At 42.8% G+C, this 26,012-nt stretch overlaps 1 protein-coding gene across 2 annotated transcripts in view; it reads right to left on the reverse strand.

The window, feature by feature from the left end:
* Positions 1 to 20,251: 20,251 nt before the first annotated feature.
* SPOCK1 (SPARC (osteonectin), cwcv and kazal like domains proteoglycan 1) overlaps positions 20,252 to 26,012 on the reverse strand; it is a 246,313-nt gene continuing 240,552 nt past the window's right edge. For both annotated transcript variants that reach the window (XM_026047477.1, XM_026047476.1), the window contains 2 exons: positions 24,264 to 24,401; positions 20,252 to 23,233 (listed from right to left, as the gene is read on the reverse strand). In XM_026047477.1, coding sequence (XP_025903262.1) covers positions 23,043 to 23,233; positions 24,264 to 24,401 — 329 coding nt within the window. In that variant the 3' untranslated portion in view covers positions 20,252 to 23,042. The remainder of the gene's footprint in view (positions 23,234 to 24,263; positions 24,402 to 26,012) is intronic.

The following is a 26,012-nucleotide window of genomic DNA, read 5'->3' on the forward strand; positions in this document are numbered from 1 at the left end:
AGGAATGTTCCCCTCAATGCAGCTCTTCTTTTTGGGTTCTTTGCATGGGACAGAACCTTGAGATGTCCCAGGGGTGCGGGGAGATGCCAGCAGCACCTGCACGTGTTCCTCAGCTCCTCACCTTGACAACTCAGGCTAATTTTGGGTGCTATGCCCGTGTGGCCCCAGCAGCAGCCGTGGCACCAAGGCAATGGTTGTCACGTTAGGGGGTTCGTGGTTTGGCAGTTGGCAGGGCTAGAATGACACAAAAACATTTCATGTGAAGCAGAGAGCAACAGGTGACGTTTTTATGGGAATGGCTTTGCATTAATGTAGATTAACGTTTATGTTGTGTTTTAGATGCAACCGTAAAGAAAAGAGCGAGGAATAGAGCTGTCCTCCGGCGTGGGCATTGCAGGGGGAGCTGAGCTGCGTGTTGCACAAGACCAGAAATGGGTCATGGAGCAGGTCTGCCCCTCTCCCCTATTGCAAGTCAATCCTAAGTGTTTCCCTGCATTTTCCTAGTCTTTTAGGTGCATGAGTGCACACAAAAAAAAAAAAGCCACAGGAGCCTCGTGCACCATCCTAGCCCTTGCAATCCCATCCACGTTTGTTTTGCACAAACAACTACCCGCTGTGTTGCAAGTTGGTAAAATGTAGCAGCTCCTGGGAAGGAGGAGTATCTTGTGGGGCTTTCCTTTGCAGCTTAGCTTGTTTGCTTGTTTGCTCGGTAATTTCTTTAGCTTCAGCAATTTGCAATGATATCTCTGTTATTAGCAGGCATTAGCCGGATTTTGCATGTTTGGCTCTCCAGAGGAAACTCTTTTGCTTTTGGGTATGCTGTGAGCAAATCTATGTGAAATGCAAATTTGAAGACCAAAAAATAATAAATCTAGCAAGCATAATGCATTGGTCAGTCAAGGAATCAGCATATATTTTCAGGCCCTGGATGGAGCAAGGAGCTGGACTTGAAGTTCTTTCTTACCACAATTTTTAAGTTATAAAGACAGAGTAGACTTTCCAGTCGGCTTTTCCTCTTCTTTGCCCTCAAAGGCAGGGGGATTGGTTCTTTTTATGTGCATTTTTTTTTCCAGACCATGAATTCTGGGAATCCAGGGAGCCACAGCTTTATTAATTCTGATGAAATGCAAAGGGCCAGCCCGATTCGCTTGGGGAAACTGTGAAAACTGTGTGGAACAATTCAGATAAAACAAGGAAAAAGTCTCTTGGTAGCTTTAGATACTTCTTGTAGCTTTGCATGTGATTTATAGCAATATATTTGAATATCCAGAGTCATATCTGGAGGGGTTTTGTGCAGAAGGAAGGGAGTAATAATGGCATCCTGCATTATTCTTCATTTCTGGTTTGATTTCTCCTGGAAATGTCTAAAGGGATGTGTGGGTTTAGAGTGTTTGAGAGTCTTCCTGCCCCACACTGCTCCTTTGTGCTGGAGTGGTTGATTTTAATAGCCAGGTCCCCCAAAAAGTTTCGCTAGGGATTTTACAGCTAGAGGAGAGTTTCACACCTGCTCAGCAACACCATTGCCAGTGAAAGTCAAAGGGACATATGGTCTTAAGCCATTTAGAAGGATAGAAAAAACCCGCTCTGCATCAGGGTCTGGATTATTTTTAGGCTGTGAGCATGCCATAAATAAATTAAATGAAAACCTGGGAGAAATAATAGAAAGGGACTGTGCCAGCATCTGGCAGGCAGAGCTATGTGAGGAAAAGTCTTTTTTTTTTTTTTCCTTATGTCTCTTAAATAAAATTCCTACACAACCCCTGTTTAAAAATAATACACTTTTTCTTTTTTCTTTTCTTTTTTTTTTTTTTTTTTTACCCAGGAGGTTTTTTAAGGCTTTGGTCTAGATCTCAGCTTCAGGCTTTAGTGAGGCTCAAATCTAGTGTTGGGTCTCTCGTCTTAAGCAACCCCTGTGTTGTCAGGCATCACTCAAACCCCTGATTTCTCCCTTAACTCAAAAAATGTTTCTCCCCCACATTTCTTTTAGCACACTCTGCACTTTTCCTCTCATTTTTCTGTCTCTCTTGAGCTTAAAATGTATTCTGGGAAATAATAAGAGAAAAGATAAAGAGTTGATTTAGTGCTTAGCAAATATTGGAAGGAGATTTGTGCATGTGATTAGAATTTATTTGTTCTCTTCTTATGTGGCAGAGGAGGATTTGATGTAATAGCTAAGACTATATGTGGAAGAAGTTGCTGAAGAAGGCTTTTTAATGTTGACAGACTATGAATTTAAAATTAGCAACTGCTAGTCATCGTTAAAGCCTTTTTTTTATAGGAGAGGGATTTCTTACAAGAGTACATATTGCTCCTGTTGGTGGGCAGAAATCCATGACATGCCTTTGCAAAGAAGGTGGAGTGTTTCAGGAGCATCCGAGAAGTGCAACGGAAAAAGTGAGATGGGAAATAAAAGAGGAGATTATCCTGCAGTGTGAGAAGTTTCTTCCATTTCTTGTTTTGCCAAACAAGCCCTTAACTTTCAGTCCTGTTGTGCTTGAGCTGGAGGTGGTGACCAGCTGCCTGCCTTGGAGCTGAGTTATGGCTTGGACCAGAGCCATAACTCTGGTCCTTGGAGGACCAGCCTCTCCAGGCTTTTTCTGGACTTCTGTGTGATGTCCTAGGGCGATCAGAAAGGCCAGGCTCTTCTGATGTCCTGACCATGGTGTGTGGGTATTGTTTGCATGCTGCAAGGGAAAGACCTTACTGGTATGTTGTGGATGATGAAGCAAGGAGGAAAGAAGGCAGTGCTGATGGAAATGGGAGGAGGATAAAAAACCTGGATATTTAGAAAAGGAGGAAATCCTTGTTTGAGTAAATATTCATCTCAGAAAGACTGGAAATAGAAGGAAAATTAAGTTTATTTTTATGGTAACATTACAGCAACATAAGGTTGGAATAAATCTTGAAATGGCTTATTAGAGAGCATAGAGTGAAGCTTGATCAAATTGTTTATGTATAAAGAATATGTAGGAAAATGGATCTATATTGAAGAAAAATATGTTATTGAAGGAAAACAGATATGAGGTTCCAGTTCAGCAAAGCCTGAGAGTGATGCTTTCATCTCATTTGCTTTGCTGAACAGGAAGGGACTTCGTAATGAGTTAGTGGCAAAGAAAGTGCAGAGCTGGATCCCAGGGCAATAGGAGACTGGAGAATTGAATCAAAGGGCCTGAGGATGCCCAAGGGAACCATCTCTTCTTGTTGGCTGCAGCAGGAACGATGGGGGCTTGGCTCGTGTGCCAGCTTCAACATCTTTTGGGGTTCACTACTGCATGAGTCCACCTAGTGAGTCCCAAGGGGAGATAAGAGCAGATACTATCAATAGGACTAGAGTTAAAACACTGCAAACTCACCTAACTTGAAAGTCAAAAGTCGAATATCAAAAACATTTCAAAACTGTTTTTGTCAATTCTTGGTTTTTTTTTTTTTTTTTTATGGCCAGGAGAGAAATAGAATAGGAAGAATGAAAGAAAGGTATAGAAGTGCATTTTAAGAGAGAGATTGTCAGCAAGGTACAGTGTTTTTGTCAAGATTTATGTATAATAGACAGAAAAAATAGAGAGAGAAAGAAAGGCAGAGATGGAGAGAGAGTATAAGAAGCCAGATGAACTGTCAGGCCTAAAAAGTGTCGTCATCCTGGAAGCAGCTGAAAAAAAGTCAATAGAAGGCAATTGACTTTAGATAAATTGTCCAAAAACATGTCAATGCTTGAGGTTCAGACAGAGGTCTCTTGACAATGGAAAGCTCTGCGTTTCCTGGACAAAAGGCTGCTAAGATTATTAGTAATGCATTGATAGAGAGTTTATGGAGCAGCCTTAAAAATAAATGATGAAGGGAAAATGATAAAGAGCAGCTATATCACAGGCCTCTGTTCTATAGCAAAATGACCCCTGATATGGAGAAAAAATGGAAAGTAAATAAATGTAATATATTTTTCTTGATTCTATCTTTTTGCAGTAACAAAATGCTATTATATGGAACATAAAAGAGGTATCATCTAAATGCATAATTCCTAAAATAGAGTTAGCACTATGAAAGTTGATGTATATGAAAGTCTACTCTAGTAACAATAATGTTTATACGTGCAAAGCGTCATGGTGCAGTCTTGGTTTATAATGCTGGTTATCTGTTGATATGCGTTGTGTATTTGCCCTCTTCTATACCCCCCAAAAAGAGTAAGGAGAAAGAATTTTACTGTGTTGTTATTCAACAGATGAATAACAATTAGTGCTGTACTCGACTACTGAAATCTCGAGCAGGACTGTTTAGAAATCATGGGTGGCCTAGCAAGTGTGATTCTAGATACATGGTTAATCAGAGCCCTCTTTAATCGTGCAGAAATCAGTTCTGGAAAAATATCTTTGAAGACACTGTTCCTGATAAGGACTGGTTGTCCTTGGTGAAAGTTTTCTTGAATCTCCTCCTTAACTAGTAATATACAGAGGGAAAGGATGCTGTAGAAAGTGGACTGCCCATGTCCATTAATATGAGGTCTTGTTCCTAGGCTCCATTTTTACTTGGCTTCAAATTCCTCAAAGTTATTAATGTGCAATGCAGTATTTGCCCTGCTTCCAGTCAAGGTAGGTCTGTGGGTGAGGTGAAGTCTGAGGGTTGCAGGACTCAACTGGGATGATTTATTTCACTCATGGAAGATTTAAGAAAATTGAATAGTGTTGGAACCATGTGTCATTTTCAGTGTGAAAAAAACAAGAGATATTAGTGGAATTTTAGTGACTATCTTTTCAGTGGATTTGCACTGTGATTAGGCTGTCTCTGGTGCTCTTTGCCATGTGGGACATTCATGAGCATGAACAAGAGGGAAACAGGCAGCTTGTCTAAGTGCTTTAGGAGCTCCACAGTGCAACAAAATGTGGCTGTTAGGAAGTGACATTCTGTCTGTATTTTGATGATATCAAGTTTGAGAGAGTGGTAGGAAAAAATTAGCAGGGGTGATTTGCAATAGGGAGGAGAGTGTAAAGGCTTGAAGGTTTGTGCTCAAGTGTGAGGAAGAAAAGTAAGACAAAAAAAGCAGGGCAAAAGGAGTTTTAAGTGAGTTCTCTGAGATACCGTAATTAGGCAATACTAGGAGAAACGGAGAGGTGATTCTAGTAGCCAGCAAGAGGGAAAGAATTTGCAGGACACCAGCAAGAGTCCTTTATGCCTGTTAATAAAAGGCAAGGGAAAAAGGCAGTCTAGTCGATAACATAATATTTAAGCTTGTTTTTTAACCCATATTTTGAATAATGTACTTTTATTATTTTCTAAATAGTTGCACATTCATGATTACATATTTCACATTTTGGCAAGGCACGGTCCCTCTCCTGAAAGGCAATTACCTCATGAGAGCTGGATGAAAAGCATCATTTACAGGCACGCTAATCGCGTTCTCTGCTTTGTCAGCCAATGTTTTTCGGCTCAAATTTTTGTGAAATGCTTAGCTTTCAATTCCCAGTTTAATTCAAATCCAAGCGCAACTTGTAATTTAAAAATTCTATTTATTAACTTTGCAGTGCTGTTTTTTTGACCTGACTCTTTCTGCCATGGTTGACCCAATGCTTGCTGTTTCAGGCTCCTGCACGTGCTCCTCTCACACGTACTGTGAGCACCAAGGCCAGGCTCGGCACGAGATCTTGCAAGCAGTCACGTAAGATGCCACTGTCCCAATTACCGCTTCAAAAGTTCAGGATAGAAAAGAGCTGTCCAAAGAAAAACCACATCACATTTGAAATCTAGACTGACTAAGTGGCTTAAGAAGGCGGAATTTAATTAAATGCCTGGAGCCAGCCTGAACTGTTGGGAATAAATCTAAATTAAATATGATTACAAAGTGATCTAATAGAATGAGATAAGTTATACGTAAATTAGACATAGCTTGCGTGACGGAAACAAATCAACAGAAAGTCCTTGGGTGTATATCAGTCCCAGTGCATTTTTATGACACTGATCAAAATAGGAGGAGAATTCCTGATGCTGTGGCAGAAAGGAGCCTGTAAACGTGATTGACAAATCTGCCAACAAGAGCTGTTGCTGTGCAGAGGGGAGATGGATGGCGCAGTGGTTCCTGTACAACATGCTCTTAGCTCCTGCGAAGTTATAAATTGTAATGAAAAGGCTGTGTAGCTGCTCTGCTGCTTTTGATAGCAGAGAAGGTGGTGTATTTAAATGGAGAATGTTGGATACAGAAATTAGATTTCGGGCTCAAACAGAGGAAAATGGTTATATCTTCCTTTCTGCCAGGGAGTATGGCTTGTAACCACAAAGAGAAAAAGTTGGCCAAGTTATCTATTAAACTGCAATGCTTTTTGTGCCTGACTCGGGTCAAAGCAATCCAAGGATTTCATCACTGACTAGGAAAAAAAAATATTGCAGCCTGTGTGTGTGTGTGTGTGTGTTATGGAAAACAAACATATTATCTTGTAGCCGTTCCTCTAGTATAGCCAATAAATGAATTAAGATGAATGTGGCCACTAAGCACATTTCCTTCTTCGATCTTCACTTCTTTGATGGCAACCATCCATGCTGGCAGAGCTGGCAATGGGCGGCTTGCCTCCGACTCACATGCCGTCAGGGAGGATCCCAGGGCTTCTATTGGGAAGCTCTGAGGAAAGAGGAACACATTGCACAAATGCAGTGATTCCTTTTGCTCGGCCTGTGAGATGATGGAGGTTTAGACCGTGTGAAATCACAACTCCTGCTGTGTTTGACTTACCCACTGGCCATACAGGCTGGTATGGAGAATGGGGAGCAGCAGAGGCAGTTAATTCATCCCCATGCCGTCCCTTCCAAGGAAAAATGCGATGATGACTTTTCTTGCTTTTTCTTTTTGTGGTGCGGGGCTGGCCTGGCAATGTGTGGCAGCTCCCTCAATCAGCAGTGCTGGCTGCACAATGAACAGGGCTTCCTTGCATGGGGAGTTTGAGGCTGAGCAGGAGGTTTCAGGGGGGTGACAGTGCTGGGGCGTAAAACACGGTGTCCCCTAACCTTGCACCGGTAAGATGGAGCCACCTTCTTCCCTAGCTCCCACTTAAAGCCAACTGCAATTTGGAATGATTATGTCTCCTCCTAATTGCAATTATTCCTACTGAAGATCTTCCTCTTGTCTGCTTTCCCCATCCTCAGCACCTCTGGGAGCTGGGCGAGCGTGGGAGAGGGGCAAATGACCCTTGGGTTTCAATGCCCCAGGCTTTTGTACAAAACTCTGAGCTACCTTTTTTTTTTTTAATTACCTTTGTATCAGAATCCCTTTACTTTTTTTGCATTCAAGATAATCTTGGTTAAAACGCAGGACAAAAACAATGGGTCAGATTTGCACTTGGCTTTGCTGGCTTGTTTCACCCAAGGTTTTGCCCTTTGCTGTTAAGGCAAGGGAGGGGCTGTTCCTCTTCAAATTCAGCAAAACATAATCATAATTCCATGTGAAATTAAATTGTTTATAGGCCATGAATCATTTTCACCATTCCTGATAACTAATGTCAACGGGAGAGATAACTATCCTTAATGCAAATCCCGAGAAAAGCCAGGATAAGTAATTGTTTCTTGTTGGCATCTTAATTTTGCAGCTCGGCTCGATCTATCTGGTTGCCTGTCTCATGGATCTACTAATTACTTTATTTGATATCTCTGCGTTTGTCTGCAGCTGCTCTGTAGCTTCATTAAAGGGAGCAGGATAGCAAAGTAAATCAATTAGCCTCAATCATGGGGCAACGTTATCCTGGTCTCCATCACTGCTGGGGTTGGTACCTTTTGGGTTGTTGTTCCCCCGAAAAGGTCATGAACAGTCACCTCCTGACCTACAGGCACCCAAAGTGTAGAAAATCTGGATGTGAAGGACAGGAGAGAGCAGGAAAAAAACACCCCTTGGGGCTCAATTTCCATCTTTTTTTTTTTTTTTTGTGTGTTTGAAAAAAGAAAAAAATATTTATCTCTGTGTTCACCTGCTTGTCTCCATAGTTAGGTCTAACCCAACCTACCATATTTCACTGTTGCAGCACCCGGGTGAAATTGTGCTCCTCACTCAGGAGGTCTGCTCTGTGCACTGGGAGACGTGCTGCAAAATTGGAATAATTGCTGGTTTGCCTGTCAAAGTGGAAGGGAAGTTTGGGTGTAGCTTGGAGCACAGTTTTTTTGCTGCTTCCGTACCGTGTTAGGCTCAGATTTAATATTAAATAAATCAGGGTTCATGAAATAGGTTGCTGCTCTTTATAGCATTAAGTGGATTTTGAATACTCTGCTGAACTGACAAAAATGGCTCTCAGGGCAATGATTGCACAGACTACAGACCTTTCGACTGCATTTGAAAAGGATTTAAATACTTTGAAAGCTGGATTTCAAATATTTGTGTGTTTTCTTTCCGCCTGCTTTTCGCCCACTCTCCTCCTCCCACCAAAAATCATGAATACAATTTCAAATATCTTGGAAGTCTTAGTGTAAATATACGTAAATTTTAAAGCTCTTTAAAGGGATATAGCCAAATATGTTCCTTTAAATAGCCCTTAACATCTCAAATATTTTTCTTTAAATAGCTGGTGACATCTTTGTTTACCTCTTTTCTTTGCGCAGTCTTCTAGAAGTGTAAAAATATAATCCTCCCTGGCCCATTAAAGCCTTTTTCCATTTATCAAACATTGATTTTTATGTGTTTCTAGTAGAGCTTGAAATTAGCAGGACTGGGCTGATCATTAAAATACGAGTGATCACAGCAATAGCCTTTTAATATGTAGGTTGCTGCATGTGGGCTTCTCAATAGCTCTCTGCAGCTGCTCCGTGGCTTGCTTTCTAGTTATACAAGAGAAGAGGAAGGAAATAGGATTAATTCCATTATTATTGTTGTTTTTAACTGAAAAAAATCAAATAAGATATATTCATAGGAGGACTGAGATCCTAGAGCTAACAGATACTGTGTTTAATGAGGCTTTGGAGAACTGGGTTGTCCATGGATGCAATTTGCTGAGCTCAAGGCTTCTCGGCAAGGGTAAGAGCATCACCCCTAAGGATAATACTTAAGAAGTAAAGGCTCTTACACTTGAGCAGGGGTCAATTTTGCCTGAATTTGGGCCACCAAGGAGGGAGGAGCCCCAGAAGGAATCGCGACGCGACATTTCAAGCTCTGCCTTGTTGGGTCTGGCTGTACTTTGACTAAAGGTTAAAGAAAGACGTTGTACAATATGAAGTGAGTATTGATTTCCCAAAGGCGCCTGGGAATTGAGCTTTTACTGAGATAGCATTACCTCTTTATTCTTTTTTTTAAAGGGCCATGAAGCTCCTTTAAAGCAGTGCCCTGCTGCTTGTAGTGGCTGAGCCACGAGCTTTCTGGCTTGGGGAATGATGGAAAGTAGAGGATTATTTTAATGTTCCCTATAGCACCACCCACAGTTTGCTGTCTGCGAGATTTCATTAGCTTTAATGATGCAATAAAAAATACTAAGTGTAATAATCCCCTAGCAATAGAAAGGGAGTGACTCAAGGTATTCCTGTTGTTAACGCACTCCATGTGAAATCATGCCTTTGAGTAAACCAGGAGGCAAAATTACAAGATACAAGGTTTGATTCGCATCGACATATCAAGTAGCTGTATGACAGGGCGGTGCATGTGAACCTCTCTGCATGGCGGTAATTTGGGTATTTATTTGCTGCGTTTGTCTAAAGTGGTGTAATAGATACGTGTGTCAGGATGCTGGCAGACACCTGGCTGAGGAGATGAAATCACCGTGATTGTGTGTTTGCAGAAAATGCCGGGGTGGATAACATGCCTATAAGTCTCCAAAAAAAAAAAAAAAAAGAAAAGAAAAAAAGATGAATAGTGCTGGAAGTGTACCAAATTGCATAAGGTAAGAGCTATAGAGCTGCAAAACCCCTAAGGCTAAAACTTTTAACAAGTAGGGATGCTTCTGGTTCAAATGCTTGCAGCTGACAGGGCACAAATTCCGACTGGAGGGTTTTGCCTGGGCAGCCTGCGCAGTCCTAAGCACCTGTGAGGCCACCGTGTGCTCCTGGATACCCCTTGCAGAGGAGCATGTGTCATTACTCAACTTTAACACCTAACACAGCCTTGTCCTCAAATTGTCTGCTCTATCACCAAATCCTTATCGCTCACCCTTTACTGTGATTGTTCCTGTAAAGCAAATGACAAGTTTTTAAATGTGTTTTTTTATCATATTACTCAGTAGCTGTGAGTGGGGAATAGAACTTCCAAGGCTGATTTAACTTGTTTTCTTGTTTCCAAGATGGATATAATCCTCTGTTTACAAAGTAATTACAGGGTCCTTTGTGTGTAATACTTAGGCTGTTTGTGGAAGGTATTCATTATATAATTAAATGAATGGTTGCCCTTTGCAACGTCTTATAACAGGTAAATAGTACTCGGCACTGGTGAGCTACTAAATACAGCTTCACCCAACCTGCAATTGCTGGTCAAAGTGACCTGCAGTTTTGCTCCCTTACGATTATGTATTCTTGCCATCTGCTTGCCTCTGAAATAAGCTCAGGTGCATGAGTATTTAACCAGACCTCATTAACTGGTGTGCTGAGGATGGGCTGCATGGAAAGGTGAGGACTGCAAAGCAATAACGCTGCAACCCGCTAGCACCTCTGCGGTCCTCCTGTCTGCACGCGGTGCCCAAAGCCTTCGCGGACTGCTTAGTGCATGCAGGACAGCGCTGGCCATTTGCCACTGATTTAGGAAAAAAGAGGGAGAAAAACAGAGGAGAGCAACTGCAGTGACCTTTCACGGGGAGCTGAAACGTGCCGATATTGGGACAAAATTATCCGATGGGTCGTAGTTTCCTGGCGATGCCCTGCTGTGCTAATTACCTGCACGAAGGCAGGGCAGATGCTCGTGGCTCAGTAATTGGCGCTCAGGGAAGTTGGCACTTGAGAGGCTGTTGGGAGATGGGAATGAAGAAGAGCAAAGGTGGGAAACCTCAGAGCCACTGGGACCAGCAATGGGTGCTCTTGCACCCTTGCTTCTACGTGGCAACCTCATCCATGCTGTGAGATCCTGTGTTTTATGGAGCTGCTTTTCTCTCTCTGGCTGTTGCGAAGGGGGTCGATTAGCCTCTCCACCTCTGCGTCCCTTTATAGCCTTGCAGACCTGTGGGGCACAAGCAAGGTGGCCAGTTAATCAAAATACAATGTACTGGAAAGGTCAGAATAGTAGAGCACACTCGATATATTTTTCTCAAATGGGATACATTAATATTCTGTGTCTTCATAGACCACAGTGGAATGTCAAGGACTGCAACATCTGAATGGAGAACAGAAAAAAAGGCAATAGGTTCCCTTGACAAAGATTTTAATTAGAATGAATAATGGAACAAAACTTTCTTTTTTTTCCTCTGTTATCTCATTTTGGAAGATACATTAAGCTCTGTTAAGTTGCTCAAAGGATACTTTGTTCTGAAAAAAAAAATCCTAAAAGAAACCAAAAACCAAACGAAAACAAACAAACAAAAAATCTCACTGAATGATCTGGGGGTAAAAAAATAGCAGAATGTCCTTTGATTTTAGTGGAAATCAGATAGCATCGTGTGTCTGAGATGAGAAGCCTGTGGCTATTGTGGTCCTAAGCCTTCCTCACCAGGCTAGTACCCCAGAGTTAATTTGAGCATAGCCTGGTCAAGAAATAAATTGGTGCTACATTTTAAGATGAGGTGGGATGAGATTTTCCAAAGAATTTTGGACCTAGAAAGTCAGCAAACTTTTTATCCTGCTGTATCCCGAAAGGTTGGCCATGGAGAGCCCCAGAGGATAAGGGGCACATAACGCAGCTGATTTTTGCAAAGCTGATCTCTGTTGCCCTGCCTCCGTGGCAGCGCGGTTGTGTCCTCGTAGCCACCGAGGCGCTGGAGAGGTGCTTTAAGCTTCGGAAGTGCCCACTGCCCCTGGATCCTCCCTGGCGAGAGCAGGTAATGCCCATGCAGAATGACAGCAAAAGGAGACCACTTAATTAGGGCCCTCCATCTGCTTCGTTCATGCATCCTGAGCAGCCCCTAAGGGATGTCCCCAAGGTCACACCGCTGGTTGGTTTCCTCGCTCAGGCTTTTGGCCACGTAGCTCCCCCAAAATGATGTTTTTGGTGGTGCAATCCCCTTGCCAGGGAGCTCGGACGTGCAGCCTGGCCATTCCCTTCCTCTCTGTTAACACATGCTGCTCGCAGCCACGTCACGCTGTGTCCTTTCTACTCCCGCTCTCCTTTCCAGGGCATCTCTTTATTGATTAGCCAAGGCAGGTAAATCTCAGGCTAACATAATTACGGCACCTTTGTTTCATAAGCTCCCTGGGCCTGATATATTTTAATGACTTTCCTCCCCTTTAATGGATATCAAATGACTCCTGGTGACGTCCATCATTTCTCCTCGGTGACACCGGTGGCTGGTTGCAGCTGGTTCAGACCATTCTGGGCAAGCAGGCCTTTTAAAGATAATTAACATTCACAAAAGGGCAGCCATCCTCGCAGCTCTGCATGCTGATGCTCGGCTCCGGCGAGGCGGGATGGAATTTAACCACCCTTTATTCCAAACATAGGCTTGGGAATGCTCAGCACAGCAGACGCATTTGTAATAGTTGCATGCTGGTACCGCTCGCGCTGTCTGGCATGTGAATATCGAGCACCTCAACTATCCTGGTGCTGCTGCCAGCAAAGTGTTGAATTATTTCAACTCCTGTAAAACATTTAAAAATAGCAGTTTTTGTTGCCACCTCCCATCTGTCTGTCCACACATGGGTCTCGTGCGTGGCCATGCAATGTTGTGTTTGGTTGTGTCCTGACTGCAGCAGTGAGCATTTTATCATGGTTTTGGAGCGAGTTAATGTGCTCCCTTGTCACCCTGGTCTGCCTCAAAGGTCCTGGCTCGGCCATCCCAGCAGTGATTTATAGGAAACGTCTTTGTGGGTCAGCTCAAAAGACCTTTTCCAGCTTGTCAATAGAAATGGTGGTTAGTGCAGTTCTTCCAGATGTTGCTTTTCTTTCATATGGATGTGAGACCCAATGTTAGTCCAGAAAGCACTTTGTGGCATATAAATATATACGTATATGTATGTGCTTTCCGGCCCTGGGTCTGGAGATGCTGCTCTGATGAGGAACTGTGTGTCTTTTAGTGAAACGGTCTCTTGAGCAGAATGTACTTAAGGAATTGCAAGGCCTGAAGATGGTGATTAGGTGGCAGAGCAGTTTTGCAGATAGCGTCTTTCTATTTTGGCTGGAGAAAATGACTTGGCCTTTTTTATTACGTTTTGAAATAAGATTGAGACAGATACTGATTTAACCCAAACTGCTGATGTGAAACGGTCCCAGGGCTGGTGTGTGGACACGGCGGCTCTCCCTGAGGAACAGCAGCTCGTGGAGTTATGCAGCTGACCCGAATAAGAGCACCCAGTAGATGCTGGGAAAGGAGGTAGTTTCTTCCGACCTGTGTCTTCCTACAAACTCAGCCTCAGCTGGGATTTTGTGTCTCGGGAAAGCTGGTTTTGCAAATTTCCCCAAAGAAGCAAAAGCTTCTTTTGCTGCAAGAGTAGTTCATTAATGCTGCTCTTCTGCGTGCTTCATTATTCCGGAGCTGCACATTTATCAGCCTCTTGGAAAAGCAGAAAACCTGTGTGTGGTTTTTGTGGATTAAATGCCACTTTGATGATGTGTCAGCTAGAGCAAGGAAAACAAGCGGAAAAATGTAATTGTTCACAGAGTTCAATAATTTGACTAACAGGCAGGTATCTCTGTGTCCACACCTTTATTTTTCGTGATTTTCAGTCTGCACCCATGGCTCGGCAGAGGCAGCCCAGGAAGGAGGCCGAGCTGTTGGGAGCCTGCTGAGATCCTGTTGGGATCTCTAGAGGTTTCAATCCTGCAGCACCTCGCTTACCCCATCAGTCGTGAGAGCTGTAGGGCTGGATGGAAAATATTAGTTTTCTTGCACAAGAATGCCCAAATCTGTGAAAATGTAGAATCTCAGCCTATTTACACATGCTGGTTCTATTTAAGCTACCAGTAGAGTATCCTTCAGAGCTGCTCAACACAGCTTGGTGACTTCAGGGAAGTCACGGGTGCTCTTGGCCAACATGTCCTAGCAGGATTGGGAGCCTGGTCTCCAATGTTGTTACCATTGATGGCTGTTACTGTCTCCATCCCAACAACAGCTGATATCGATGGCCTGGGTCTCGCTTTGAAAGGTTTTTGGTAAAGCTACAAGGATGAGCAAGGCTGCCTTTTGCCCTGAATCCTGCAGCGTATTTCCCTGCCTTCCCCCCATATAGTCTGCTTATGGAATTGTCACGTTTTTGACACCAACAGATGGTTCCAAGTGGCTGGCATCTGCAAAATTTGGAAGCAGACTGAGGAAATTGATAACGGCCGATTACAGATGGCTTATAGGCACATTTCTGTGTAAACCGACAGTGTTGCACTTAGAGAAGTTTCCTATAAGCCCACACGTTACAGCTATGATTACAACATTATTTAGACCCTGAAAAAGGGATGTAAGCTTGCCATGAGCATTATGGAGTGTCTAAAACAAAGGTTAAGAAAGATAGATTAGATAATTAGCAGCACTTTATTGGCTTTTCAGCACATCTGCACGGTGTTCTTACACAGACATAACTCTGCCTAAAGTTGCAATGAGGATATGTTAATATTTATTATTCAGATAAGGGAGAGCTGCATTTGTTTTGTGAAACACACAGTTCCTTCCGATTTACAAATCCTATCTAATGGAAAATTCTACACAGTAAAATCGAGAAATAGTAGAAGTGAGCCCCAAACTGCCTCGCACGGGTTCCAGCCTTGGTTTTCAAGCCTGCTCTGACGAACCTGAGCAGAGCAATATTTCATGTCCCGCTGGGGAAACGCAGCTCTGGGCTCCCCTGCTGCTTGCTGGGGTTCACCTCCGTGCCTTTCCATAGCTAAAATTGCCCATTTTTAGACAGCCAACTAAACGGTGCCCTGCCCAGTGTGGTGTTGGGTGGGGGGTCCTGTTGGAGCATGGTGGTCCATGGATGGGTGCTGCTGTGCTGGCTTTGCCACCACCATTCGTGTGATGGCACCAAGGGTAAAGCCAACACTGAATTTGACTGTAAACGAATTTGCAAGTGCAGAAGAAGGGTGAGGTGCAGCACAAATGACATCCAGATGGCTCCTTCCCTTGAGTCCTCCTTTGGCTCTGCTCCCTGGGATAAGTCCTTCGGGCTGGACCTTGTGCCCTGGGATAACTACGGAAGAGCTTCCAGAGCTGCTGCTTGCTTCCTGCAGATATATTAGTAAATCCTGTAGGCAAAACTGAAACGGCTTAACTAAAATGGATATTAAGCAAACAAACAAAGGAAAACACAAAAACAATTAAAACTGGAGAAAAATCCCTTAGGGAACAGCAATTTAACTTAATTTGGATTCGCTGATTAAATTGGCCAAAGGGGCTATCTGGATATTAAAAGCCACCTGCATTAATTAAACAAGACATGCACGAAAATACGTGGTTTTGTCGGTGTCTTGCAATGTGGAACTGCAGTTGGTTAAAACCATTTGAGCTTCTTGCCCCATGCAGAAGGCTGCTTGCTTAGACCCTTCCCCGGAGCACTCTTTTTGTTTTTGTCTTATGTTTTATTTTCTAAAGAAACATTTTTTTTTTGTTAAAAAATGGTGCTGGGGCGAGTGGTGAAGATCTCAGAGGAGCAAAAGCTTCAAAACTACCTTTTTTTTTTTTGGGTGGAATTTTTTTTATGAGCTTTTTCTGTAATATTTTCAGCTCTTGTTCTGATATAGACATTGTGATTGATGTGCAATTTTCATGGGATTTGAGTAAATCAGATGATTCGATATCAACCTGAAATTGCAACAGTAAACACAGAATTGAATTTGGCTGCAACTATTTGTGTCTCGTATCAGATTGTGGAAGAGAATTGTCTGCCAGGGAGGATGAAATATCTAAATTTTTGATGCCCTTTAATCCTTATTGATTCTCTTTTGCTTGCATGAGGTTCCTTCATTGTACAAAAGCAAACTTCTTGCTCATTAAAAATGTATAAAAATGCCAAGATCAGTTTATTTACATAAATATTTTTTTCCCTGTCTACTCCAGATTATTTTTCAGTGCAAATCACTATTTCCTGTATGTGCAATGTTTATAATGATCCCCTATTGCAGTACTAGAGCTTCTGCCCATGCCCAGAGAAACAGACTGCATCCTACTCATTGCTCAAATTGTGGGTAATTTGCTCTTTTTACTTGTGTCTAGAAAAATGAGGAATGCTGTTTTTTTTTCCCCTTTAATTTATTGGATTTTTGGGGGAGGGAATGGGAAACTTGAGCTGATTTTTAGGCAAAAAGAGAGGAAAAGCCTCCTAGTAGTGACACTGTGCTACAGAAACAGGGCAAAAAAACAGCTTTCCTGGCACATCAGTGATGGATACAGTGGTTTGGTACCCTGAGGTGTTTAAAAAGAAAATATCCATGGGTACAGCCATGGGTAGAAGCATTTCAGGGAATTTTTGCAAGCTACCCTTTTCCTGGGCATTGTGGCTTACGTGCAGTGTTTTGGGTACTTCTTGGGTTGGCAGGTGACCAAATAGGTACAGATACAGGTATTTAGGTATCATGATGCAAGACATGGTTCCTGCTATGTGCAGGAGGCTTGTGCTATAGCAAACTAGCAACAGGCTGGCACATAAACTCTGCCACTCAGAAATTCAGGTTGCAAGGAGAAATTCAGGCAGACTGATGCAGTGATCATCGAATGCTCTTCTGGGCTGTTCAGAGATGCTTTAAAAGGGGCTTATTAAAAGGGCAGCCAGTTCCTATTACTTTTAGCAGTCTTCAAGGGCTGCTTTCTGACTGTTGCAATGAGTAACACAAAGGAAATCTTCATGCAATTTTACTGTTTGCTTTTTCTAACCCATCGAGTCCCTCGAGCACTGTGGAACCGAGGAGCATTTCTGGCTGATAGCAACAAGAAGGCAACTAAAAGTCCTTTTAAAACTTCTAGAAGGCTTGCAGTTCCTTCCCTTCCTTCCCTTCCTTCCCTTCCTTCCCTTCCTTCCCTTCCTTCCCTTCCTTCCCTTCCTTCCCTCATAAGGAACATTATTCCTTGTTAGTGAATGCATTTATGTTTTTAAAAGATAAATATTAAATAGCCAGAGTGAAACATTGCTCTGGCTGGTCTCTGCCCCAAACCTCAGGAATTTTGCAGGATTTTTTCACCATCTCCACAACGGTCTGGGTCGGTTCTGGGAAAACATATTCACACTCTTAGTCAGAGGGGTTTCATAACAGCAAATGATTCTGGTAATCCTGATTTCTCTAATGCTGCTGCTCCTGTGCATCTCCCAAACAGGTGCTTCTCGTGCTCAGATGCTGCTGATACCCATGATCAATAGGCATGATTGGCTGCACTTTGGGAGTCTCAAAAAAGGGGTTTATTTAGATTTATTAGAGCAGATGGTAATTAGCTGTTAATTATTAAAGGAGTTTACTGATGGGTAACAGCTATTTTTGATATGTAGAGATTTAATCAAGTAAGTGGTATATAAAAAAATCTATATATGTGTATGTTTGTGTATATAAATTTATTTATTTTACTATTCTGGCTCTGTAATGTCTCTCAGGGTGGTGTTTAGCCCTGCTCTCTGCTTTCTTTTGCTGACATTGTTGTATTATAGCTACCCATGGCTAAAAACCGCCCTATACTAAACTGCCCCAATTTCTTTGCTCTGCCCTATCTGCTGCAGCTGGATTTTGGAAAGGTAACAAGTTTATTGGGAGCAGCTATATAAATTTCTCTTAAATTCAGTGAGGCACCGCAGAACAGTTGCTTTGGACTGTGGGGTTTGCAGTGGCTGGACAGGAGCAACGATGCACTGAGAAAAATAAATGTGAATTTAGCAATTAAAATGCAGCCCATTTTGCAGTCCTGGGCATGCACCAATGGAGCTCATGCAGGGTTTTTTTTGTCTGCTATGGGAAGCACAAAACAAATAATTTTGTGTCCAAAGTTGGTAGTAGAGCCGTAAGGGAATTCTAATTAGAGAGCTAATGTGCACTTTGCCAGTGATTAGGTAAACACATTTTTTTTCTTATTTATAATAGCTTCCATCACACGAATGCACCTAATTACAAAAACGTTCCTTGTAGAAACCATTTACAATTTTAATTCCAATTATTTTTTGATAATTCAGAAAGAGAGCTTTTTTTCCTCTACTATTCTTCAACAAGCCAAAAGTTAATCCACTCGTTAATACACTGAACAGCTGATTTGAAAGCAGCCGTGGATTACAAAGTCAGGCTGAAGGTGAAAAACAGGACTGCGTTGTGCGGAAAGTTGGGGAGGAAACAGCTAGGTGAGGAGAACCCGGTAAGTCATTGGTGAAGGGACTTGTCTGCAAAGCTGAAGCAGCAGTGTGATTCCGGATTTGTCGCGTGAATGTTCCCATAGGGAAGGAACCCTTTGGGGATGGCGTTGGCAGCCGAACTGGGTCATGCATTTGCCCCCCAAATCCTCGCAGAAATTTCTGTGGCTCAAGGAGCTCTTTTCTAGTGGGTGTCAATCAACCAAGGTTAATGTCTGCAGAAAGCTTCTTGTTGTCTGTGTGGGAGTACGAGGAGCTCCAGGAGGAATAAAGGCTGCATTTTGCCCGTGAAACTGCTTGATGCAACAAAGCATGAGGTTTCTCCCCCGGTTTGCACTCTCTTTGCTCTCCGTGGGTGTCAGGGGCTGAGCTGGCTGGAGGGCACCAGCAAACGAGGCCACTCGGGCTCGTCTCTAGGACAGGCACAGCTATTGCTCTGAAAAGCAATTCTGATGTTGTTTCTGGTACTGGTGCATGTAAGATCTTACCAAAGTTGCTGCTGACTGCTAATTTCATCCACCAAACTCCACACCAAGAGCCCTATCAAAAGTATTTATAGAGTTCAGTGTGAAAAGCTCTGATTTCTGTGCAGTTCTTCAGGAAACACATTCTTAACATCTTTTACCTTCCTCCAAATATGTGTTTGCCAAAGCCACCTTCAGCCTCCTGCGAGGAACTGCTGTGTGGATGGGCTCCTCATGCCAAGAACACAGCATTTAGGGGAAAATGCAGTTTTAGCCCCATCTCTGAAGGCATCAACCTCTCTTGGTGGCCTTGAGCTTTCCTGGACTGAGCAGTTCAACGAAGGAGGCAAAGGCAAAAAGTCTCAAAATGTAGAAGTTGTAGTTGAAAACAACGTTCACCCTCCAAATAGCTCCCTGGGGAACTTGACCTTGTGCCTTGCACCTGAAGGTGCAGCCCAAACCCCATGACTTCAATAAAACCCTGCAAGCAATGGGCGGGGATGGAGCCTTGCTCTGGTTTTAACAGGATTTCAGGATGCTCCATTAGCAAGGTTATTAATCAATTATGTAAAAGAGATGAGCAATCAGATATCCCATTTGACATATATAGGAAGCGTTGTTAAAACTTAATTAACTTCTAAGCTTGGGGACAAAGGAAAGAAGGGCAGGTGGTGAGCAGCAGTGAAAACTTGGGAGCAATGGTTTCAAATTAGGGTTTCAAGTCTTCTTCGGGATGAAGTTTTGAGCTCTGAGAGGCCGTAAGTGCTCGTTTGGGTAGTTTAATGGATTTGCTCTTTCACATCCAACCTGGTGATGAAAATGTTCTCTTGGATTTGGAGGTCTGGGAAAAAAATCCTCTAAGAAGGCTGATCCCTGGGTTGTCTATTATGATATTGGAGAGAGAGACTGTAATTTAATTGCTCAGATAAAGACATAAAGCTAGGTATTTGTAAGTGGTGGTGACTTTCCCCCTCAGTTGTGTTTAATTAATTTTATCTCCATTTATAGTGTAGATAATACTAATGTGACTATGTATGGAATTGTCCTGAATAACTTTAGGAGATAAGTACTAAGGAAAAAAACATCAAGATTTGCAAACCACGGAAGAAAGATTGAAAGCTTCAAAGCTTCCTCTTCTGACTACTTTTTTTTTTAATGTCTTGGCTTCTTGATTTAATTTCTCCATTTTTGAAAGGTTTTCCATTGCCCTTACATCAACTTCCCAAACTACAGCTCACATTGAACACAGCTAAGAGGTATAAACCTCCAATACAAAAAGCCATCTGGTCCCACGCGTGTTTAACATGCTGACTCTGGGTCCTGCAGTATTTTCAATCCCTAAAGTTTAATAAATTTCAGGACAGGCGAGCGGGAGAGTCGCAGACAAATTAAAATTTATTGAGACAGACAAAAATGCAACTATTCCAGACTACAATTAAGCCTTTACAGTTAACCAAAGATAGCAAAATGTTCACATTCCAGTTAAGTCCTTATGGAAAAAGCATTCAGGATTTGCTATGCAGGGCTACTTACTATGACAGTCTACATCCAGCTACAGTAGGGACATCCAACTGAAACACGGAATATTTGGATCTCTCCGTACAGCTCTACACATTTAACAGGACCGGACATCAACAGCATTGAGAAAAGTATAAAAAGACCAAAAACCACCTGCGGTAGAAAGGACTTTTTTTTTTGGATGTATAGGAACTGTACAAAGCGGTCGGTGTCTTAAGGAGCTCGAGTGGCGTACGAAGGGACGGCGAGAAAAGGCAACGAATGGAGGGTGAGAAGCTTTGTAATCTGGTGGTCCCGAGCAAGGGGTGACCTTAGAGCTATGTCGTTGGCTGCTGAAGGGGGGGGAAAAATGCTACAAAACTTCTAATATCAAAATATTCCCATGCCAGAAATGTACACTGAGACTACGGACTAGGCTGGCGAGGCAGAGAGAGAAGCATTCACTAACAAACAGTGTTGTTTTAAATATAAACTTTACATCTTCAATATAAACTGTAGAATAAATATTAAATAAACACTTCCAATGGCTTAAAAGAATGGTCCAGAATAGCTTAAAAAAAAAAAAAAAAAAAAAGGCAAAGGAAAGAAATATTCTTTGTGTTCACAGCAAAGGCCATTAATGACCCCAAAAAACCCAACTGTGCTGGAATCTGAACTCAGGGAGATTTTGATTTAACCACAGCAGTTAAAAGGACATCATGAAACGTAAAGTAATGCCAAGTAGTATTTCCTAGCCTCTCATATGAAAGGAAAATGAGATTAAAAATTGGTTTGTGGCTCTAAAAGAACAGGACAGCTCTGTTTCCCTTTTTTACACAATGAGAAATTATTTGGAAGGTCGGTGGTTCAGTGCAGATGGGAAGTGTTGTTTTTGCAAAACAAAACAAAAAAGGCAGGCATTAAATTAAGTGGGAAGCAAATTAAACGCTTTACAAGGCTCCCAGCAGAAACATGAGGAAAGGAGGGGATTGATCTGGAGGAGCTCTGCATCCAGGTGGACCAACACGTTTCTTGTCCCTGTAATCTCTGCTGGGGTTGGACCTGGCTCAGCTGATGGGCCTCCTGGTTTCAGGGTGTGTGGATGTCTGCATGGGGGTGAGTACTGCTTAAAACCACAGCGACAGACCCAGATTAAACCCGTAGGTTTAATTACTAGGATGAAACCAGTGATGTCAGGTGAGAAGCAAGAAGATTTAGGGGGGGGGCTCTGCAAAATGTGCCCTAGATGGTGTTTGTGCCCCTCAATACTATTTAGCACAGAAATGCCAGTTGTGCGTGTTCCTTTTGCAAATCAGCATAATTTTCTGTGAAAAGTAATTAGGAAAAGACTGGGCCCCATAGCTCACAGTGATTTTTTTTTTTTTTAATAGCTTTTTCAAAGCTGGAGGGAAACCAAAGAGACTCGCTCCAAAGCAGAGCAGGTTACCAGCCTTTTACTAGTGAGTGTGAGGGCAGCTTTTTGGGGAAGTGCAAAACAGCACAGAAAAAAAATCCTCATGATTTTAGCCATCCTTCTGCATTAACAGTTACGCAGGCTTGGGTGTTGCTTCTGGATTTTAATCCAGACAAGGAGAAAGCGGGTGAGCCCCTGCCACCCATAGCATGCGAGGTCACATTCCCATCTCTGCCCTGCTTTTTGCATCATGTCTGGAGTCACGGCTCCAAGGTCCCTGGAAAGCATCTCTTCCCAAGTGATGTGGGATTTGCATGGGCCCTCATTTGCAAAAATACCCACAGGTTCCACGGTACCTTCCTGCATTGGTGAGCTACAAGGGCAAAGGACATCACAAATAATTCTGTGCCATCACGCTGGGACGCTGTTGTAGAGTTAGGGACATAGGGGAGATTCTGAGGGAGCCAGATTGGATTTTAATCTTATTCTTCTCTTTTATGGGTTGCTATTGGAAGTGTGGCACTTGTTTATAGTGAGCAAGAGATGCCCCACTTTTGAAATATGACTACCTCAATCTTTTAAAAACAAGGATCAAATAATTTTAGCTGTTTAAAATAAAGCAGCGCCTGTGCCCTAGCTTCAGAAGAGGGGGACAAGGGCCAGGTGGCAGCTTGGCACAGTGTCCCTGTAGTTCATGGTGCTGCTGCAGCTTTGTGAACCACTCTATAGCTTTGCAAATTGCTCTGCAGATTTGCAAACTGGAGACCCTTGGAAGATGGATGGGTAACATTGTCTGGCCATGGGACAGGAGCTCTGCAGCTCACCTGATCAAGTTTTAAACCTCTGACTTTTTACTAACTGGTAACAGGTAGGCAACAAAAGGAGGCACCTTTCTTCTGCAAGAAAGAAAAAATACCTGTTTCTGATACAATCCAGTTAAGCATTTGTGACACAAGTTGTCTAAGGCTCTTTACATGGGGTGGGCTCTGAAGCCTCCCCCTGGTTTGCTGGGTCCTGTTTGAGCTTTGTCCTTCGCAGGGCGCGAGCTGTGCAGGAGAGGACTGAGATGTAAAGTGTTGGTGAAACTAAACTCATCGCCCCTGTGGATAGAGCAAAAATCCCCCAAACCAACTAAACAAAACCTGAATTCCAATCAGTCCCGGTTGGAAAACAAAACCAAGACAAAAAGAAAAAAAATCTGTCTTCAAAATTAAATACACTATGAAGAACCAAACTTAGAAGAGAGGGGATATTTGTGCCAGGTACTCTCAGATACAATTGCAGAGATATGATGTGACTTGCAATATTGTGCAAAACGTGAGTCCTCAGAGTGGTGGGCACTACCATATATACCCAATTTCATCATCCTTGTCATCATCCTCATCTTCATCATCTTCATTAGCTGCTCTTACATGAATCTTCAGTTTCCCTTCTTTGTCCTTTTTTGCTGCTTCAGGTTCTTCTTCCAAATCATCCAGCAAGACAACAGATCCACCGCTGCCAAAATCTCCTGAGGTTTCTTGCTCTTCTTCTGAAACAGGTAAGAGGGAATGGTCATTCTCCCACGCAACACTCAACCTTCCCAATCAACCTTCATCACTACCCTTGTGGTTTACGCTACTGCCACTTGTACTTCTTAAATTCATTGGTTCTGCTGGTCATGCAATAACTTTCAAATGTCAGTTTTCATCCTGAACTGGGATAAATATATCTTGCTTTATGATAAAAAAAAAAAAAAAAAAAAATTGCCTAAGAAGCCATGCATTCTCTGCCTCCTGGGGCCTCAGATGATTTGCTTTAGGAGCGAACCCACTCTGTTCACATGCATTCAGGCCACAAAATAATTACCCATTCACAAATACTTTCAGCCTATTATAACTAAGTAAACTAGGCTAAAAATACCCCACAGATTGATTTTATCCGAGTGCTTAAAGCACACGCCTGCAAATGCACCTATTTAGCCCAACACCTTCAATGCAATTCTGGACACCTCTGGCCTTCCAACCTTCACTTCTACTCTAATAACAAGAGCTGCATCCTCAGCCATCATTAAAACACGCTGAAGGAATGCCAGCTAAATCTCATGTGTGTGGGTGTAAATGCTAGGAGGTGATTTTACACATTGCCATAATGGACCTGTCAGCGTGTTCATCGGGCTCCGCTGTCAGTTTATAAAATTTCACCCAGTTAAACCCCTCCTAGTTGGGAGTGGCAACATTTTTGAAGGCCCTGCAATTGCAAATTCCCAGCTACACAGAATACATTTAATAATTCTGCGTAACAATCCCATGTCCTTTAATAGCAGCTACTATATTTTCCAAGCCAGCAGCAAACCCATCTTCTTATCAGTTATTGCCGATTAAATTCTGCTGCAAAGAAAGGTCCAAAGGAACAGCATGTGTCGCGAGGCCCCCATTTGTGTTATGACCAGGAAAGCAGGGGAGCACTTTGAACACTGATAATTACGTCTTCTCCATTGCCACTTTTCGCTCTCGTGCTTGATCTTCCAGCCGTGGCTTACACCAGCACTAATGCCTGAGCAGAAGTACCTCGTTACTCACCACAACTCACGGCCCCTTGTTTTCTGGAGCCGGCGAGCTCGTTCCCGTACTTATCCACGCACCAGCACTGCCCCGTGCTGCCGTGGCACTGGGTCGCTTTGTAATAACCTTCCTCGTTGCAGCGGGGGATGAAGGCACCTGCGTGAAACACAAGGTGTGAGCAGGATCCGAGCCTCTATGGCCGCACATAGCTAGACAAGACATCCTGGTCGTGCTGTGCATCGGTGTGAGCATCGTTAGGGTGTCCTGGGGCCAAACGGCAGGAAGCAGAAATTATATAAGGCATATTATATATTTCTTGGTGGCTGCATATGGAGAGTGAAGGCACACAGTGGTAAGGGTTGGCTTGGTCTGTCCCTCAGTGATTCATACTACTACAACTCCCCTTTCCCATTGAACTCCTTACACATTTTCTTCCCAACTGGAATCTTATCCAGAATGCCATTAATTTTGCGTTTCACTTCTGTTTGTGTTCTTTCAGTGTTATGACATAAAGCTTTCACCAATGCTGTGTTTACCCTTGGAAGGCCTCTCTGCCCTCTGCTAGTCACGTGAAGCTCAAGCACAGCTTCCGATGGCCTGTGAGTTCTCCTGCATAAAGCAGATCCCACGCAACAGCTTCTTGGGAACAGGCACCCGGATGGGAAGTCAATACCTCTTCCGATTCAAAGTCCTAGGATTTGTCTTACAATAAAACCCACCCAGTTCTGCCTTCCAGAGCGTGGTTCCTTCTGCAGACCACCAAGACTTCCAGAGAAACCTGCGCTGTTGCTGCCAGCACCCTCAGCAGACACCACAGAGGTACTTCAGTATGAAAATCCTTCTTGTCCATTGAGATGAGTTACCTTTACTCCAGGGGAGGTCAGGACAGCCACTTTCCCTTCTTTGCCAATTGCTTCCATTTGAAACATGGTGCAAAAACAACAGAAAACTCATTCTTGCCTTAAAATATGGTCTCAAATGATTTTGAGACAGTGTTTTTCTTCTTTGTCAAAGGTACCAGTGATTTATTGGTCACACAGTACTTATTTTAACTAGTTCCATGTGTATAGCATCTCTTCAGATAGGCTATGTGTCAAAGAGGCAATCGCCTCTACATTTCTCACAGAAAAAATGAATGAGAAAGTGCTGCCCAAATGTTGTGAAATTACTTATATAGCAGACATAAAAATGGAAGTCAGTCAATCTCATTTATGGATCTATCTAGCTATATCTCTCCCTGTATTTCTCTTTCTGTATATCAATATATATAAAATGAATCCTTGAGTTTCCAATTTCATCCTACCGCATATCTTTTTTGATGTTTAACTGCTGTTAATGTAGGTCTCGAAGATCAGAACAGAAATCTCTGCATATCAGTAGCAAGCTTTGTACAAGCTGGTCAGCTTTAGAGTCACCTTCACATTTGTGACTCCTAAGGACTCATTATTTAGCAAAAGTAGTTCTAATAATGTGGAGCTGCACAGCTCTACCATTTTTGCAGGTTAATGCTCACTGTTTGGGATGTTCTTACTGATTACAGAATATTTTTTCATGTTTTTTGCTCACACTTCTCAGTTAAGCCTTGCAGGTGTTGCTCAGTCTATGCACAACTGTGGGATGAGGGCTCAGGCGACAACTTCCATCTGTGCCCAAGCGACCGCAGCCACCCTGGAGCGCCCAGCAACAACCAAGGAGAGAACCAAAGTGGCAATACAGGGCAGGCTATACATACATATACATATATATTTATATATGCATACACACACA

Source organism: Nothoprocta perdicaria, unplaced genomic scaffold, assembly GCF_003342845.1.
Source record: "Nothoprocta perdicaria isolate Ctin4 unplaced genomic scaffold, notPer1 scaffold_5, whole genome shotgun sequence".
NCBI lineage: Eukaryota > Metazoa > Chordata > Aves > Tinamiformes > Tinamidae > Nothoprocta > Nothoprocta perdicaria.